Genomic DNA, 16,391 nt, shown 5'->3' on the forward strand with positions numbered 1-16,391 from the left:
GCGATGGACCACAGTGAGACCAACCATCCTCTCTGGTAGTCTAGGCTTTTGCTCCAGCGTTGCTCTAACATCGCAGTTCACTAATCAGCACCTCTAAACCTTTATGAGCTGAATAAGGCCTGTTAGAGCAGCCTCCACATCCTGTACCTCTCTAGGTAACTAAAACCTTTATGAGCTGAATAAGGCCTGTTAGAGCAGCCTCCACATCCTGTACCTCTCTAGGTAACTAAAACCTTTATGAGCTGAATAAGGCCTGTTAGAGCAGCCTCCACATCCTGTACCTCTCTAGGTAACTAAAACCTTTATGAGCTGAGTAAGGCCTGTTAGAGCAGCCTCCACATCCTGTATCTCTCTAGGTAACTAAAACCTTTATGAGCTGAATAAGGCCTGTTAGAGCAGCCTCCACATCCTGTACCTCTCTAGGTAACTAAAACCTTTATGAGCTGAGTAAGGCCTGTTAGAGCAGCCTCCACATCCTGTACCTCTCTAGGTAACTAAAACCTTTATGAGCTGAATAAGGCCTGTTAGAGCAGCCTCCACATCCTGTACCTCTCTAGGTAACTAAAACCTTTATGAGCTGAATAAGGCCTGTTAGAGCAGCCTCCACATCCTGTACCTCTCTAGGTAACTAAAACCTTTATGAGCTGAGTAAGGCCTGTTAGAGCAGCCTCCACATTCTGTACCTCTCTATGAGCTGAGTAAGGCCTGTTAGAGCAGCCTCCACATCCTGTACCTCTCTAGGTAACTAAAACCTTTATGAGCTGAGTAAGGCCTGTTAGAGCAGCCTCCACACCCTGTACCTCTCTAGGTAACTAAAACCTTTATGAGCTGAATAAGGCCTGTTAGAGCAGCCTCCACATCCTGTACCTCTCTAGGTAACTAAAACCTTTATGAGCTGAGTAAGGCCTGTTAGAGCAGCCTCCACATCCTGTACCTCTCTAGGTAACTAAAACCTTTATGAGCTGAGTAAGGCCTGTTAGAGCAGCCTCCACATCCTGTACCTCTCTAGGTAACTAAAACCTTTATGAGCTGAGTAAGGCCTGTTAGAGCAGCCTCCACACCCTGTACCTCTCTAGGTAACTAAAACCTTTATGAGCTGAATAAGGCCTGTTAGAGCAGCCTCCACATCCTGTACCTCTCTAGGTAACTAAAAGCTTTATGAGCTGAGTAAGGCCTGTTAGAGCAGCCTCCACATCCTGTACCTCTCTAGGTAACTAAAACCTTTATGAGCTGAGTAAGGCCTGTTAGAGCAGCCTCCACATCCTGTACCTCTCTAGGTAACTAAAACCTTTATGAGCTGAGTAAGGCCTGTTAGAGCAGCCTCCACATCCTGTACCTCTCTAGGTAACTAAAACCTTTATGAGCTGAGTAAGGCCTGTTAGAGCAGCCTCCACATCCTGTCCCTCTCTAGGTAAATAAAACCTTTATATGGGGAAATGGATCATCTTATATATCAAAATGGTAGAAAAGGATTTAGAGAAAATACTGAAACAGATTTAACACAATATGTGGAATGAGGCAACTAACCAACCACAAAATGGAAGTAAATAGCTACCCTGAACCTTACCCTGTCACACAGCTTCTGCTAGGCCTGAGGGACCCTGTGTGGAATCAGATAACGCACAGCTGACCTGGCGTCCAGCAAGCACTACCCTGAAACCTGCGATGTTTGTGTGTGTGTTGACTTACGAAATGTGGTTTCATAACATGTCCAGATGTGCCTCTCTCTGTAAACCGGGATTGAGAGATTTACTGCTGATTAAAGACACACACACACACACAAGCATGGGCTGCTATGCATAGAGCCCAAGTAAGGTTTTAACGTGGATGTCAGAGCTCAGCAGTACCTGACACAGTCGGACACTACTTATAGAGGCCAGGAGACACATTCAACATGTACAGTATCCTGGGTGTGTGTGTTCCAGGTTCATGAATGGCAGAGTTCCATCCAGTAGGAGATACCAGCCTACAGACTACGAACACGCTGCCAACTGTGCCACACATGGAGTGAGTTACACACACAACCTGTCTACAGATTCATCTCTTATCTCTGGAAACACAGCTGCTGTTCACCCTGCTGTACCTGGTTCCCCCATAATGCCTTGTTTACCCATGATCCTCCACAGCTCTGGATCATCCCCAGCCTGGTGGGCGGGTCTGTACTCTACTTCCTGTCTGTGGACCAATGGCAGGCTGCTGCTGCCTGGTTGTACGGGGCGGGGCTTAGTGGTCTATTCATCACCTCCACTCTGTTTCACACCGTGGCCTGGAAGATCAGACACCTCCGGTTAGTATCTCTGATCAGACACCTCCGGTTAGTCTCTCTGATCAGACACCTCCGGTTAGTATCTCTGATCAGACACCTCCGGTTAGTATCTCTGATCAGACACCTCCGGTTAGTATCTCTGATCAGACACCTCCGGTTAGTCTCTCTGATCAGACACCTCCGGTTAGTATCTCTGATCAGACACCTCCGGTTAGTATCTCTGATCAGACACCTCCGGTTAGTCTCTCTGATCAGACACCTCTGGTTAGTATCTCTGATCAGACACCTACAGTTAGTCTCTCTGATCAGACACCTCCGGTTAGTCTCTCTGATCAGACACCTCCGGTTAGTATCTCTGATCAGACACCTCCGGTTAGTCTCTCTGTTTCACACCGTGGTCTGGAATATCAGACACCTCCGGTTCGTCTCTCTGATCAGACACCTCCGGTTAGTATCTCTGATCAAACACCTCCGGTTAGTCTCTCTGATCAGACACCTCCGGTTAGTATCTCTGATCAGACACCTCCGGTTAGTATCCCTGATCAGACACTTCCGGTTAGTCTCTCTGATCAGACACCTCCGGTTAGTATCTCTGATCAGACACCTCCGGTTAGTCTCTCTGATCAGACACCTCTGGTTAGTATCTCTGATCATACACCTCCGGTTAGTCTCTCTGTTTCACACCGTGGTCTGGAAGATCAGACACCTCCGGTTAGTCTCTCTGATCAGACACCTCTGGTTAGTATCTCTGATCAGACACCTACAGTTAGTCTCTCTGATCAGACACCTCCGGTTAGTCTCTCTCATCAGACACCTCCGGTTAGTATCTCTGATCAGACACATCCGGTTAGTCTCTCTGTTTCACACCGTGGTCTGGAATATCAGACACCTCCGGTTAGTATCTCTGATCAGACACCTCCGGTTAGTCTCTCTGATCAGACACCTCCGGCTAGTCTTTCTGTTTCACACCGTGGTCTGGAACATCAGACACCTCCGGTTAGTATCTCTGATCTGACACCTCCGGTTAGTATCTCTGATCAGACACCTCCGGTTCGTCTCTCTGATCAGACACTTCCGGTTAGTCTCTCTGATCACACACCTCCGGTTAGTATCTCTGATCAGACACCTCCGGTTAGTATCTCTGATCAGACACCTCTGGTTAGTATCTCTGATCAGACACCTCCGGTTAGTCTCTCTGATCACACACCTCCGGTTAGTATCTCTGATCAGACACCTCCGGTTAGTATCTCTGATCAGACACCTCCGGTTAGTCTCTCTGTTTCACACCGTGGTCTGGAATATCAGACACCTCCGGTTAGTATCTCTGATCAGACACCTCCGGTTAGTCTCTCTGATCAGACACCTCCGGCTAGTCTTTCTGTTTCACACCGTGGTCTGGAACATCAGACACCTCCGGTTAGTATCTCTGATCTGACACCTCCGGTTAGTATCTCTGATCAGACACCTCCGGTTCGTCTCTCTGATCAGACACTTCCGGTTAGTCTCTCTGATCACACACCTCCGGTTAGTATCTCTGATCAGACACCTCCGGTTAGTATCTCTGATCAGACACCTCTGGTTAGTATCTCTGATCAGACACCTCCGGTTAGTCTCTCTGATCACACACCTCCGGTTAGTATCTCTGATCAGACACCTCCGGTTAGTATCTCTGATCAGACACCTCCGGTTAGTCTCTCTGTTTCACACCGTGGTCTGGAATATCAGACACCTCCGTTTAGTCTCTCTGATCAGACACCTCCGGTTAGTCTCTCTGATCAGACACCTCCGGTTAGTATCTCTGATCAGACACCTCCGGTTAGTCTTTCTGATCAGACACCTCCGGTTAGTCTTTCTGTTTCACACCGTGGTCTGGAACATCAGACACCTCCGGTTAGTATCTCTGATCAGACACCTCCAGTTAGTCTCTCTGATCAGACACCTCCGGTTAGTATCTCAGATCAGACACCTCTGGTTAGTATCTCTGATCAGACACCTCCGGTTAGTCTCTCTGATCAGACACCTCCGGTTAGTATCTCTGATCAGACACCTCCGGTTAGTCTCTCTGATCAGACACCTCCGGTTAGTATCTCTGATCAGACACCTCCGGTTAGTATCTCTGATCAGACACCTCCGGTTAGTCTCTCTGTTTCACACCGTGGTCTGGAATATCAGACACCTCTGTTTAGTCTCTCTGATCAGACACCTCCGGTTAGTATCTCTGATCAGACACCTCCGGTTAGTCTCTCTGATCAGACACCTCTGGTTAGTATCTCTGATCAGACACCTCCAGTTAGTCTCTCTGTTTCACACCGTGGTCTGGAATATCAGACACCTCCGTTTAGTCTCTCTGATCAGACACCTCCGGTTAGTCTCTCTGATCAGACACCTCCGGTTAGTCTCTCTGATCAGAAACCACCGGTTAGTCTCTCTGATCAGACACCTCCGGTTAGTATCTCTGATCAGACACCTCCGGTTAGTCTCTCTGTTTCACACCGTGGTCTGGAATATCAGACACCTCCGGTTAGTCTCTCTGATCAGACACCTCCGGTTAGTCTCTCTGTTTCACACCGTGGTCTGGAATATCAGACACCTCCGGTTAGTCTCTCTGTTTCACACCGTGGTCTGGAATATCAGACACCTCCGGTTAGTCTCTCTGATCAGACACCTCCGGTTAGTATCTCTGATCAGACACCTTCGGTTAGTATCTCTGATCAGACACCTCCGGTTAGTATCTCTGATCAGACACCTCAGGTTAGTCTTTCTGTTTCACACCGTGGTCTGGAACATCAGACACCGCTAGTTAGTATCTCGGTCTTTACCTCAATTTCAAATTCAATTTAAGGGGCTTCATTGGTGTGGGAAACATATGTTTACATTGCAAGTGAAATAGATGAAATAGACAACAAAAACTGAACAGTAAACATTACACTCACAGAAGTTCCAAAGGAATAGAGACATTTCAAATGTCATATGTCTAAATATAGTGTTGTAACGATGTACAAATGGTTAAAGTACACAAGGGAAAATAAATAAGCATAAATATGGGTTGTATTTACAATGGTGTTTGTTTTTCACTGGTTGCCCTTTTCTTGTGGCAACAGGTCACAAATCTTGCTGCTGTGATGGAACACTGTGGTATTTCACCCAGTAGATATGGGAGTTTATCAAAATTGGATTTGTTTTCAAATGATTTGTGGATCTGTGTAATCTGAGGGAAATGTGTGTCTCTAATATGGTCATACATTGGACAGGAGGTTAGGAAGTGCAGCTCAGTTTCCACATCATTTTGTGGGCAGTGTGCACATAGCCGGTCTTCTCTTGAGAGCCAACAGTGACCTTTCTCAATAGCAAGGCTATGCTCACAGTACATAGTCAAAGCTTCTGTTCATTTTGGGTCAGTCACAGTGGTCAGGTATTGTGTACTCTCTCACAGTGGTCAGGCTACTGTGTACTCTCTGTTTAGGGCCAAAGAGCATTCTTGTTTGCTCTGTTTTTTTGTTAATTCTTTCCAAAGTAAATATCTTTTTGTTTTCACATGATTTGGTTGAGTCTAATTGTGTTGCTGTCCTGGGGCTCTGTAGGGTGTGTTTGTGATGGTGGTGTGTCTTCTCCAGGTTAATCTCTCTGTGGGGTGTGTTTGTGTTTGTGAACAGAGCCCCAGGACCAGCTTGCTTAGGGGACTCTTCTCCAGGTTCATCTCTCTGTGGGGTCTGTTTGTGTTTGTGAACAGAGCCCCAGGACCAGCTTGCTTAGGGGACTCTTCTCCAGGTTAATCTCTCTGTGGGGTCTGTTTGTGTTTGTGAACAGAGCCCCAGGACCAGCTTGCTTAGGGGACTCTTCTCCAGGTTCATCTCTCTGTGGGGTCTGTTTGTATTTGTGAACAGAGCCCCAGGACCAGCTTGCTTAGGGGAATCTTTTCCAGGTTAATCTCTCTGTGGGGTGTGTTTGTGTTTGTGAACAGAGCCCCAGGACCAGCTTGCTTAGGGGACTCTTTTCCAGGTTCATCTCTCTGTGGGGTGTGTTTGTGAACGGAGCCCCAGGACCAGCTTGCTTAGGGGACTCTTCTCCAGGTTCATCTCTCTGTGGGGTCTGTTTGTGTTTGTGAACAGAGCCCCAGGACCAGCTTGCTTAGGGGACTCTTCTCCAGGTTCATCTCTCTGTGGGGTCTGTTTGTGTTTGTGAACAGAGCCCCAGGACCAGCTTGCTTAGGGGACTCTTCTCCAGGTTCATCTCTCTGTGGGGTCTGTTTGTATTTGTGAACAGAGCCCCAGGACCAGCTTGCTTAGGGGAATCTTTTCCAGGTTAATCTCTCTGTGGGGTGTGTTTGTGTTTGTGAACAGAGCCCCAGGACCAGCTTGCTTAGGGGACTCTTCTCCAGGTTCATCTCTCTGTGGGGTCTGTTTGTGTTTGTGAACAGAGCCCCAGGACCAGCTTGCTTAGGGGACTCTTCTCCAGGTTCATCTCTCTGTGGGGTCTGTTTGTGTTTGTGAACAGAGCCCCAGGACCAGCTTGCTTAGGGGACTCTTCTCCAGGTTCATCTCTCTGTGGGGTCTGTTTGTGTTTGTGAACAGAGCCCCAGGACCAGCTTGCTTAGGGGACTCTTCTCCAGGTTCATCTCTCTGTGGGGTCTGTTTGTATTTGTGAACAGAGCCCCAGGACCAGCTTGCTTAGGGGAATCTTTTCCAGGTTAATCTCTCTGTGGGGTGTGTTTGTGTTTGTGAACAGAGCCCCAGGACCAGCTTGCTTAGGGGACTCTTTTCCAGGTTCATCTCTCTGTGGGGTGTGTTTGTGAACGGAGCCCCAGGACCAGCTTGCTTAGGGGACTCTTCTCCAGGTTCATCTCTCTGTGGGGTCTGTTTGTGTTTGTGAACAGAGCCCCAGGACCAGCTTGCTTAGGGGACTCTTCTCCAGGTTCATCTCTCTGTGGGGTCTGTTTGTGTTTGTGAACAGAGCCCCAGGACCAGCTTGCTTAGGGGACTCTTCTCCAGGTTCATCTCTCTGTGGGGTCTGTTTGTATTTGTGAACAGAGCCCCAGGACCAGCTTGCTTAGGGGAATCTTTTCCAGGTTAATCTCTCTGTGGGGTGTGTTTGTGTTTGTGAACAGAGCCCCAGGACCAGCTTGCTTAGGGGACTCTTCTCCAGGTTCATCTCTCTGTGGGGTCTGTTTGTGTTTGTGAACAGAGCCCCAGGACCAGCTTGCTTAGGGGACTCTTCTCCAGGTTCATCTCTCTGTGGGGTCTGTTTGTGTTTGTGAACAGAGCCCCAGGACCAGCTTGCTTAGGGGACTCTTCTCCAGGTTCATCTCTCTGTGGGGTCTGTTTGTGTTTGTGAACAGAGCCCCAGGACCAGCTTGCTTAGGGGACTCTTCTCCAGGTTCATCTCTCTGTGGGGTCTGTTTGTGTTTGTGAACAGAGCCCCAGGACCAGCTTGCTTAGGGGACTCTTCTTCAGGTTTATCTCTCTGTGGGGTGTGTTTGTGAACAGAGCCCCAGGACCAGCTTGCTTAGGGGACTCTTCTCCAGGTTCATCTCTCTGTGGGGTCTGTTTGTGTTTGTGAACAGAGCCCCAGGACCAGCTTGCTTAGGGGACTCTTCTCCAGGTTCATCTCTCTGTGGGGTCTGTTTGTGTTTGTGAACAGAGCCCCAGGACCAGCTTGCTTAGGGGACTCTTCTCCAGGTTCATCTCTCTGTGGGGTCTGTTTGTGTTTGTGAACAGAGCCCCAGGACCAGCTTGCTTAGGGGACTCTTCTTCAGGTTTATCTCTCTGTGGGGTGTGTTTGTGAACAGAGCCCCAGGACCAGCTTGCTTAGGGGACTCTTCTCCAGGTTCATCTCTCTGTGGGGTCTGTTTGTGTTTGTGAACAGAGCCCCAGGACCAGCTTGCTTAGGGGACTCTTCTCCAGGTTCATCTCTCTGTGGGGTCTGTTTGTGTTTGTGAACAGAGCCCCAGGACCAGCTTGCTTAGGGGACTCTTCTTCAGGTTTATCTCTCTGTGGGGTGTGTTTGTGAACAGAGCCCCAGGACCAGCTTGCTTAGGGGACTCTTTTCCAGGTTCATCTCTCTGTGGGGTGTGTTTGTGTTTGTGAACTGAGCCCCAGGACCAGCTTGCTTAGGGGACTCTTTTCCAGGTTCATCTCTCTGTGGGGTGTGTTTGTGAACGGAGCCCCAGGACCAGCTTGCTTAGGGGAATCTTTTCCAGGTTCATCTCTCTGTGGGGTGTGTTTGTGTTTGTGAACAGAGCCCCAGGACCAGCTTGCTTAGGGGACTCTTCTCCAGGTTCATCTCTCTGTGGGGTGTGTTTGTGAACAGAGCCCCAGGACCAGCTTGCTTAGGGGAATCTTTTCCAGGTTAATCTCTCTGTGGGGTGTGTTTTTGTTTGTGAACAGAGCCCCAGGACCAGCTTGCTTAGGGGAATCTTTTCCAGGTTCATCTCTCTGTGGGGTGTGTTTTTGTTTGTGAACAGAGCCCCAGGACCAGCTTGCTTAGGGGAATCTTTTCCAGGTTAATCTCTCTGTGGGGTCTGTTTGTGTTTGTGAACAGAGCCCCAGGACCAGCTTGCTTAGGGGACTCTTCTCCAGGTTCATCTCTCTGTGGGGTCTGTTTGTGAACAGAGCCCCAGGACCAGCTTGCTTAGGGGAATCTTTTCCAGGTTAATCTCTCTGTGGGGTGTGTTTTTGTTTGTGAACAGAGCCCCAGGACCAGCTTGCTTAGGGGAATCTTTTCCAGGTTCATCTCTCTGTGGGGTGTGTTTTTGTTTGTGAACAGAGCCCCAGGACCAGCTTGCTTAGGGGAATCTTTTCCAGGTTAATCTCTCTGTGGGGTCTGTTTGTGTTTGTGAACAGAGCCCCAGGACCAGCTTGCTTAGGGGACTCTTCTCCAGGTTCATCTCTCTGTGGGGTCTGTTTGTGAACAGAGCCCCAGGACCAGCTTGCTTAGGGGACTCTTCTTCAGGTTTATCTCTCTGTGGGGTGTGTTTGTGAACAGAGCCCCAGGACCAGCTTGCTTAGGGGACTCTTTTCCAGGTTCATCTCTCTGTGGGGTGTGTTTGTGAACTGAGCCCCAGGACCAGCTTGCTTAGGGGACTCTTTTCCAGGTTCATCTCTCTGTGGGGTGTGTTTGTGAACGGAGCCCCAGGACCAGCTTGCTTAGGGGAATCTTTTCCAGGTTCATCTCTCTGTGGGGTGTGTTTGTGTTTGTGAACAGAGCCCCAGGACCAGCTTGCTTAGGGGACTCTTCTCCAGGTTCATCTCTCTGTGGGGTGTGTTTGTGAACAGAGCCCCAGGACCAGCTTGCTTAGGGGAATCTTTTCCAGGTTAATCTCTCTGTGGGGTCTGTTTGTGTTTGTGAACAGAGCCCCAGGACCAGCTTGCTTAGGGGACTCTTCTCCAGGTTCATCTCTCTGTGGGGTCTGTTTGTGAACAGAGCCCCAGGACCAGCTTGCTTAGGGGACTCTTCTTCAGGTTTATCTCTCTGTGGGGTGTGTTTGTGAACAGAGCCCCAGGACCAGCTTGCTTAGGGGACTCTTTTCCAGGTTCATCTCTCTGTGGGGTGTGTTTGTGAACTGAGCCCCAGGACCAGCTTGCTTAGGGGACTCTTTTCCAGGTTCATCTCTCTGTGGGGTGTGTTTGTGAACGGAGCCCCAGGACCAGCTTGCTTAGGGGAATCTTTTCCAGGTTCATCTCTCTGTGGGGTGTGTTTGTGAACAGAGCCCCAGGACCAGCTTGCTTAGGGGAATCTTTTCCAGGTTAATCTCTCTGTGGGGTGTGTTTTTGTTTGTGAACAGAGCCCCAGGACCAGCTTGCTTAGGGGAATCTTTTCCAGGTTAATCTCTCTGTGGGGTCTGTTTGTGTTTGTGAACAGAGCCCCAGGACCAGCTTGCTTAGGGGACTCTTCTCCAGGTTCATCTCTCTGTGGGGTCTGTTTGTGTTTGTGAACAGAGCCCCAGGACCAGCTTGCTTAGGGGACTCTTCTTCAGGTTTATCTCTCTGTGGGGTGTGTTTGTGAACAGAGCCCCAGGACCAGCTTGCTTAGGGGACTCTTTTCCAGGTTCATCTCTCTGTGGGGTGTGTTTGTGAACTGAGCCCCAGGACCAGCTTGCTTAGGGGACTCTTTTCCAGGTTCATCTCTCTGTGGGGTGTGTTTGTGAACGGAGCCCCAGGACCAGCTTGCTTAAGGGAATCTTTTCCAGGTTCATCTCTCTGTGGGGTGTGTTTGTGTTTGTGAACAGAGCCCCAGGACCAGCTTGCTTAGGGGACTCTTCTCCAGGTTCATCTCTCTGTGGGGTGTGTTTGTGAACAGAGCCCCAGGACCAGCTTGCTTAGGGGAATCTTTTCCAGGTTAATCTCTCTGTGGGGTGTGTTTTTGTTTGTGAACAGAGCCCCAGGACCAGCTTGCTTAGGGGACTCTTCTCCAGGTTCATCTCTCTGTAGGGTGTATTTGTGAACAGATCCCCAGGACCAGCTTGCTTAGGGGAATCTTTTCCAGGTTCATCTCTCTGTGGGGTCTGTTTGTATTTGTGAACAGAGCCCCAGGACCAGCTTGCTTAGGGGAATCTTTTCCAGGTTAATCTCTCTGTGGGGTGTGTTTGTGTTTGTGAACAGAGCCCCAGGACCAGCTTGCTTAGGGGAATCTTTTCCAGGTTAATCTCTCTGTGGGGTCTGTTTGTGTTTGTGAACAGAGCCCCAGGACCAGCTTGCTTAGGGGACTCTTCTTCAGGTTTATCTCTCTGTGGGGTGTGTTTGTGAACAGAGCCCCAGGACCAGCTTGCTTAGGGGACTCTTTTCCAGGTTCATCTCTCTGTGGGGTGTGTTTGTGTTTGTGAACTGAGCCCCAGGACCAGCTTGCTTAGGGGACTCTTTTCCAGGTTCATCTCTCTGTGGGGTGTGTTTGTGAACGGAGCCCCAGGACCAGCTTGCTTAGGGGAATCTTTTCCAGGTTAATCTCTCTGTGGGGTGTGTTTGTGAATAGAGCCCCAGGACCAGCTTGCTTAGGGGACTCTTCTCCAGGTTCATCTCTCTGTGGGGTGTGTTTGTGAACAGAGCCCCAGGACCAGGTTGCTTAGGGGAATCTTTTCCAGGTTAATCTCTCTGTGGGGTGTGTTTTTGTTTGTGAACAGAGCCCCAGGACCAGCTTGCTTAGGGGACTCTTCTCCAGGTTCATCTCTCTGTAGGGTGTATTTGTGAACAGAGCCCCAGGACCAGCTTGCTTAGGGGAATCTTTTCCAGGTTCATCTCTCTGTGGGGTCTGTTTGTATTTGTGAACAGAGCCCCAGGACCAGCTTGCTTAGGGGAATCTTTTCCAGGTTAATCTCTCTGTGGGGTGTGTTTGTGTTTGTGAACAGAGCCCCAGGACCAGCTTGCTTAGGGGAATCTTTTCCAGGTTAATCTCTCTGTGGGGTCTGTTTGTGTTTGTGAACAGAGCCCCAGGACCAGCTTGCTTAGGGGACTCTTCTTCAGGTTTATCTCTCTGTGGGGTGTGTTTGTGAACAGAGCCCCAGGACCAGCTTGCTTAGGGGACTCTTTTCCAGGTTCATCTCTCTGTGGGGTGTGTTTGTGTTTGTGAACTGAGCCCCAGGACCAGCTTGCTTAGGGGACTCTTTTCCAGGTTCATCTCTCTGTGGGGTGTGTTTGTGAACGGAGCCCCAGGACCAGCTTGCTTAGGGGAATCTTTTCCAGGTTAATCTCTCTGTGGGGTGTGTTTGTGAATAGAGCCCCAGGACCAGCTTGCTTAGGGGACTCTTCTCCAGGTTCATCTCTCTGTGGGGTGTGTTTGTGAACAGAGCCCCAGGACCAGGTTGCTTAGGGGAATCTTTTCCAGGTTAATCTCTCTGTGGGGTGTGTTTTTGTTTGTGAACAGAGCCCCAGGACCAGCTTGCTTAGGGGACTCTTCTCCAGGTTCATCTCTCTGTAGGGTGTATTTGTGAACAGAGCCCCAGGACCAGCTTGTTAGGGGAATCTTTTCCAGGTTCATCTCTCTGTGGGGTCTGTTTGTATTTGTGAACAGAGCCCCAGGACCAGCTTGCTTAGGGGAATCTTTTCCAGGTTAATCTCTCTGTGGGGTGTGTTTGTGTTTGTGAACAGAGCCCCAGGACCAGCTTGCTTAGGGGAATCTTTTCCAGGTTAATCTCTCTGTGGGGTCTGTTTGTGTTTGTGAACAGAGCCCCAGGACCAGCTTGCTTAGGGGACTCTTCTTCAGGTTTATCTCTCTGTGGGGTGTGTTTGTGAACAGAGCCCCAGGACCAGCTTGCTTAGGGGACTCTTTTCCAGGTTCATCTCTCTGTGGGGTGTGTTTGTGTTTGTGAACTGAGCCCCAGGACCAGCTTGCTTAGGGGACTCTTCTCCAGGTTCATCTCTCTGTGGGGTGTGTTTGTGAACAGAGCCCCAGGACCAGCTTGCTTAGGGGAATCTTTTCCAGGTTAATCTCTCTGTGGGGTCTGTTTGTGTTTGTGAACAGAGCCCCAGGACCAGCTTGCTTAGGGGACTCTTCTCCAGGTTCATCTCTCTGTGGGGTCTGTTTGTGAACAGAGCCCCAGGACCAGCTTGCTTAGGGGACTCTTCTTCAGGTTTATCTCTCTGTGGGGTGTGTTTGTGAACAGAGCCCCAGGACCAGCTTGCTTAGGGGACTCTTTTCCAGGTTCATCTCTCTGTGGGGTGTGTTTGTGAACTGAGCCCCAGGACCAGCTTGCTTAGGGGACTCTTTTCCAGGTTCATCTCTCTGTGGGGTGTGTTTGTGAACGGAGCCCCAGGACCAGCTTGCTTAGGGGAATCTTTTCCAGGTTAATCTCTCTGTGGGGTGTGTTTGTGAATAGAGCCCCAGGACCAGCTTGCTTAGGGGACTCTTCTCCAGGTTCATCTCTCTGTGGGGTGTGTTTGTGAACAGAGCCCCAGGACCAGGTTGCTTAGGGGAATCTTTTCCAGGTTAATCTCTCTGTGGGCTGTGTTTTTGTTTGTGAACAGAGCCCCAGGACCAGCTTGCTTAGGGGACTCTTCTCCAGGTTCATCTCTCTGTAGGGTGTATTTGTGAACAGAGCCCCAGGACCAGCTTGCTTAGGGGAATCTTTTCCAGGTTCATCTCTCTGTGGGGTCTGTTTGTATTTGTGAACAGAGCCCCAGGACCAGCTTGCTTAGGGGAATCTTTTCCAGGTTAATCTCTCTGTGGGGTGTGTTTGTGTTTGTGAACAGAGCCCCAGGACCAGCTTGCTTAGGGGAATCTTTTCCAGGTTAATCTCTCTGTGGGGTCTGTTTGTGTTTGTGAACAGAGCCCCAGGACCAGCTTGCTTAGGGGACTCTTCTTCAGGTTTATCTCTCTGTGGGGTGTGTTTGTGAACAGAGCCCCAGGACCAGCTTGCTTAGGGGACTCTTTTCCAGGTTCATCTCTCTGTGGGGTGTGTTTGTGTTTGTGAACTGAGCCCCAGGACCAGCTTGCTTAGGGGACTCTTCTCCAGGTTCATCTCTCTGTGGGGTGTGTTTGTGAACAGAGCCCCAGGACCAGCTTGCTTAGGGGAATCTTTTCCAGGTTAATCTCTCTGTGGGGTCTGTTTGTGTTTGTGAACAGAGCCCCAGGACCAGCTTGCTTAGGGGACTCTTCTCCAGGTTCATCTCTCTGTGGGGTCTGTTTGTGAACAGAGCCCCAGGACCAGCTTGCTTAGGGGACTCTTCTTCAGGTTTATCTCTCTGTGGGGTGTGTTTGTGAACAGAGCCCCAGGACCAGCTTGCTTAGGGGACTCTTTTCCAGGTTCATCTCTCTGTGGGGTGTGTTTGTGAACTGAGCCCCAGGACCAGCTTGCTTAGGGGACTCTTTTCCAGGTTCATCTCTCTGTGGGGTGTGTTTGTGAACGGAGCCCCAGGACCAGCTTGCTTAGGGGAATCTTTTCCAGGTTCATCTCTCTGTGGGGTGTGTTTGTGAACAGAGCCCCAGGACCAGCTTGCTTAGGGGAATCTTTTCCAGGTTAATCTCTCTGTGGGGTGTGTTTTTGTTTGTGAACAGAGCCCCAGGACCAGCTTGCTTAGGGGAATCTTTTCCAGGTTAATCTCTCTGTGGGGTCTGTTTGTGTTTGTGAACAGAGCCCCAGGACCAGCTTGCTTAGGGGACTCTTCTCCAGGTTCATCTCTCTGTGGGGTCTGTTTGTGTTTGTGAACAGAGCCCCAGGACCAGCTTGCTTAGGGGACTCTTCTTCAGGTTTATCTCTCTGTGGGGTGTGTTTGTGAACAGAGCCCCAGGACCAGCTTGCTTAGGGGACTCTTTTCCAGGTTCATCTCTCTGTGGGGTGTGTTTGTGAACTGAGCCCCAGGACCAGCTTGCTTAGGGGACTCTTTTCCAGGTTCATCTCTCTGTGGGGTGTGTTTGTGAACGGAGCCCCAGGACCAGCTTGCTTAAGGGAATCTTTTCCAGGTTCATCTCTCTGTGGGGTGTGTTTGTGTTTGTGAACAGAGCCCCAGGACCAGCTTGCTTAGGGGACTCTTCTCCAGGTTCATCTCTCTGTGGGGTGTGTTTGTGAACAGAGCCCCAGGACCAGCTTGCTTAGGGGAATCTTTTCCAGGTTAATCTCTCTGTGGGGTGTGTTTTTGTTTGTGAACAGAGCCCCAGGACCAGCTTGCTTAGGGGACTCTTCTCCAGGTTCATCTCTCTGTAGGGTGTATTTGTGAACAGATCCCCAGGACCAGCTTGCTTAGGGGAATCTTTTCCAGGTTCATCTCTCTGTGGGGTCTGTTTGTATTTGTGAACAGAGCCCCAGGACCAGCTTGCTTAGGGGAATCTTTTCCAGGTTAATCTCTCTGTGGGGTGTGTTTGTGTTTGTGAACAGAGCCCCAGGACCAGCTTGCTTAGGGGAATCTTTTCCAGGTTAATCTCTCTGTGGGGTCTGTTTGTGTTTGTGAACAGAGCCCCAGGACCAGCTTGCTTAGGGGACTCTTCTTCAGGTTTATCTCTCTGTGGGGTGTGTTTGTGAACAGAGCCCCAGGACCAGCTTGCTTAGGGGACTCTTTTCCAGGTTCATCTCTCTGTGGGGTGTGTTTGTGTTTGTGAACTGAGCCCCAGGACCAGCTTGCTTAGGGGACTCTTTTCCAGGTTCATCTCTCTGTGGGGTGTGTTTGTGAACGGAGCCCCAGGACCAGCTTGCTTAGGGGAATCTTTTCCAGGTTAATCTCTCTGTGGGGTGTGTTTGTGAATAGAGCCCCAGGACCAGCTTGCTTAGGGGACTCTTCTCCAGGTTCATCTCTCTGTGGGGTGTGTTTGTGAACAGAGCCCCAGGACCAGGTTGCTTAGGGGAATCTTTTCCAGGTTAATCTCTCTGTGGGGTGTGTTTTTGTTTGTGAACAGAGCCCCAGGACCAGCTTGCTTAGGGGAATCTTTTCCAGGTTAATCTCTCTGTGGGGTGTGTTTGTGAATAGAGCCCCAGGACCAGCTTGCTTAGGGGACTCTTCTCCAGGTTCATCTCTCTGTGGGGTGTGTTTGTGAACAGAGCCCCAGGACCAGGTTGCTTAGGGGAATCTTTTCCAGGTTCATCTCTCTGTGGGGTGTGTTTGTGAACAGAGCCCCAGGACCAGGTTGCTTAGGGGAATCTTTTCCAGGTTAATCTCTCTGTGGGGTGTGTTTTTGTTTGTGAACAGAGCCCCAGGACCAGCTTGCTTAGGGGACTCTTCTCCAGGTTCATCTCTCTGTAGGGTGTATTTGTGAACAGAGCCCCAGGACCAGCTTGCTTAGGGGAATCTTTTCCAGGTTCATCTCTCTGTGGGGTCTGTTTGTATTTGTGAACAGAGCCCCAGGACCAGCTTGCTTAGGGGAATCTTTTCCAGGTTAATCTCTCTGTGGGGTGTGTTTGTGTTTGTGAACAGAGCCCCAGGACCAGCTTGCTTAGGGGAATCTTTTCCAGGTTAATCTCTCTGTGGGGTCTGTTTGTGTTTGTGAACAGAGCCCCAGGACCAGCTTGCTTAGGGGACTCTTCTTCAGGTTTATCTCTCTGTGGGGTGTGTTTGTGAACAGAGCCCCAGGACCAGCTTGCTTAGGGGACTCTTTTCCAGGTTCATCTCTCTGTGGGGTGTGTTTGTGTTTGTGAACTGAGCCCCAGGACCAGCTTGCTTAGGGGACTCTTTTCCAGGTTCATCTCTCTGTGGGGTGTGTTTGTGAACGG

The 16,391-nt window shown here is 49.9% G+C and overlaps 1 protein-coding gene across 1 annotated transcript in view; it reads left to right on the forward strand.

Annotated features, from left to right (window-relative positions):
• LOC116359942 (monocyte to macrophage differentiation factor 2-like) overlaps positions 1 to 16,391 on the forward strand; it is a 68,623-nt gene that overhangs the window by 12,557 nt on the left and 39,675 nt on the right. The window contains exons 2-3 of the mRNA XM_031814077.1: positions 1,926 to 2,007; positions 2,127 to 2,287. Coding sequence (XP_031669937.1) covers positions 1,926 to 2,007; positions 2,127 to 2,287 — 243 coding nt within the window. The remainder of the gene's footprint in view (positions 1 to 1,925; positions 2,008 to 2,126; positions 2,288 to 16,391) is intronic.

This window comes from Oncorhynchus kisutch, unplaced genomic scaffold (genome assembly GCF_002021735.2).
Source record: "Oncorhynchus kisutch isolate 150728-3 unplaced genomic scaffold, Okis_V2 Okis06b-Okis10b_hom, whole genome shotgun sequence".
Taxonomy (NCBI): Eukaryota; Metazoa; Chordata; class Actinopteri; order Salmoniformes; family Salmonidae; genus Oncorhynchus; species Oncorhynchus kisutch.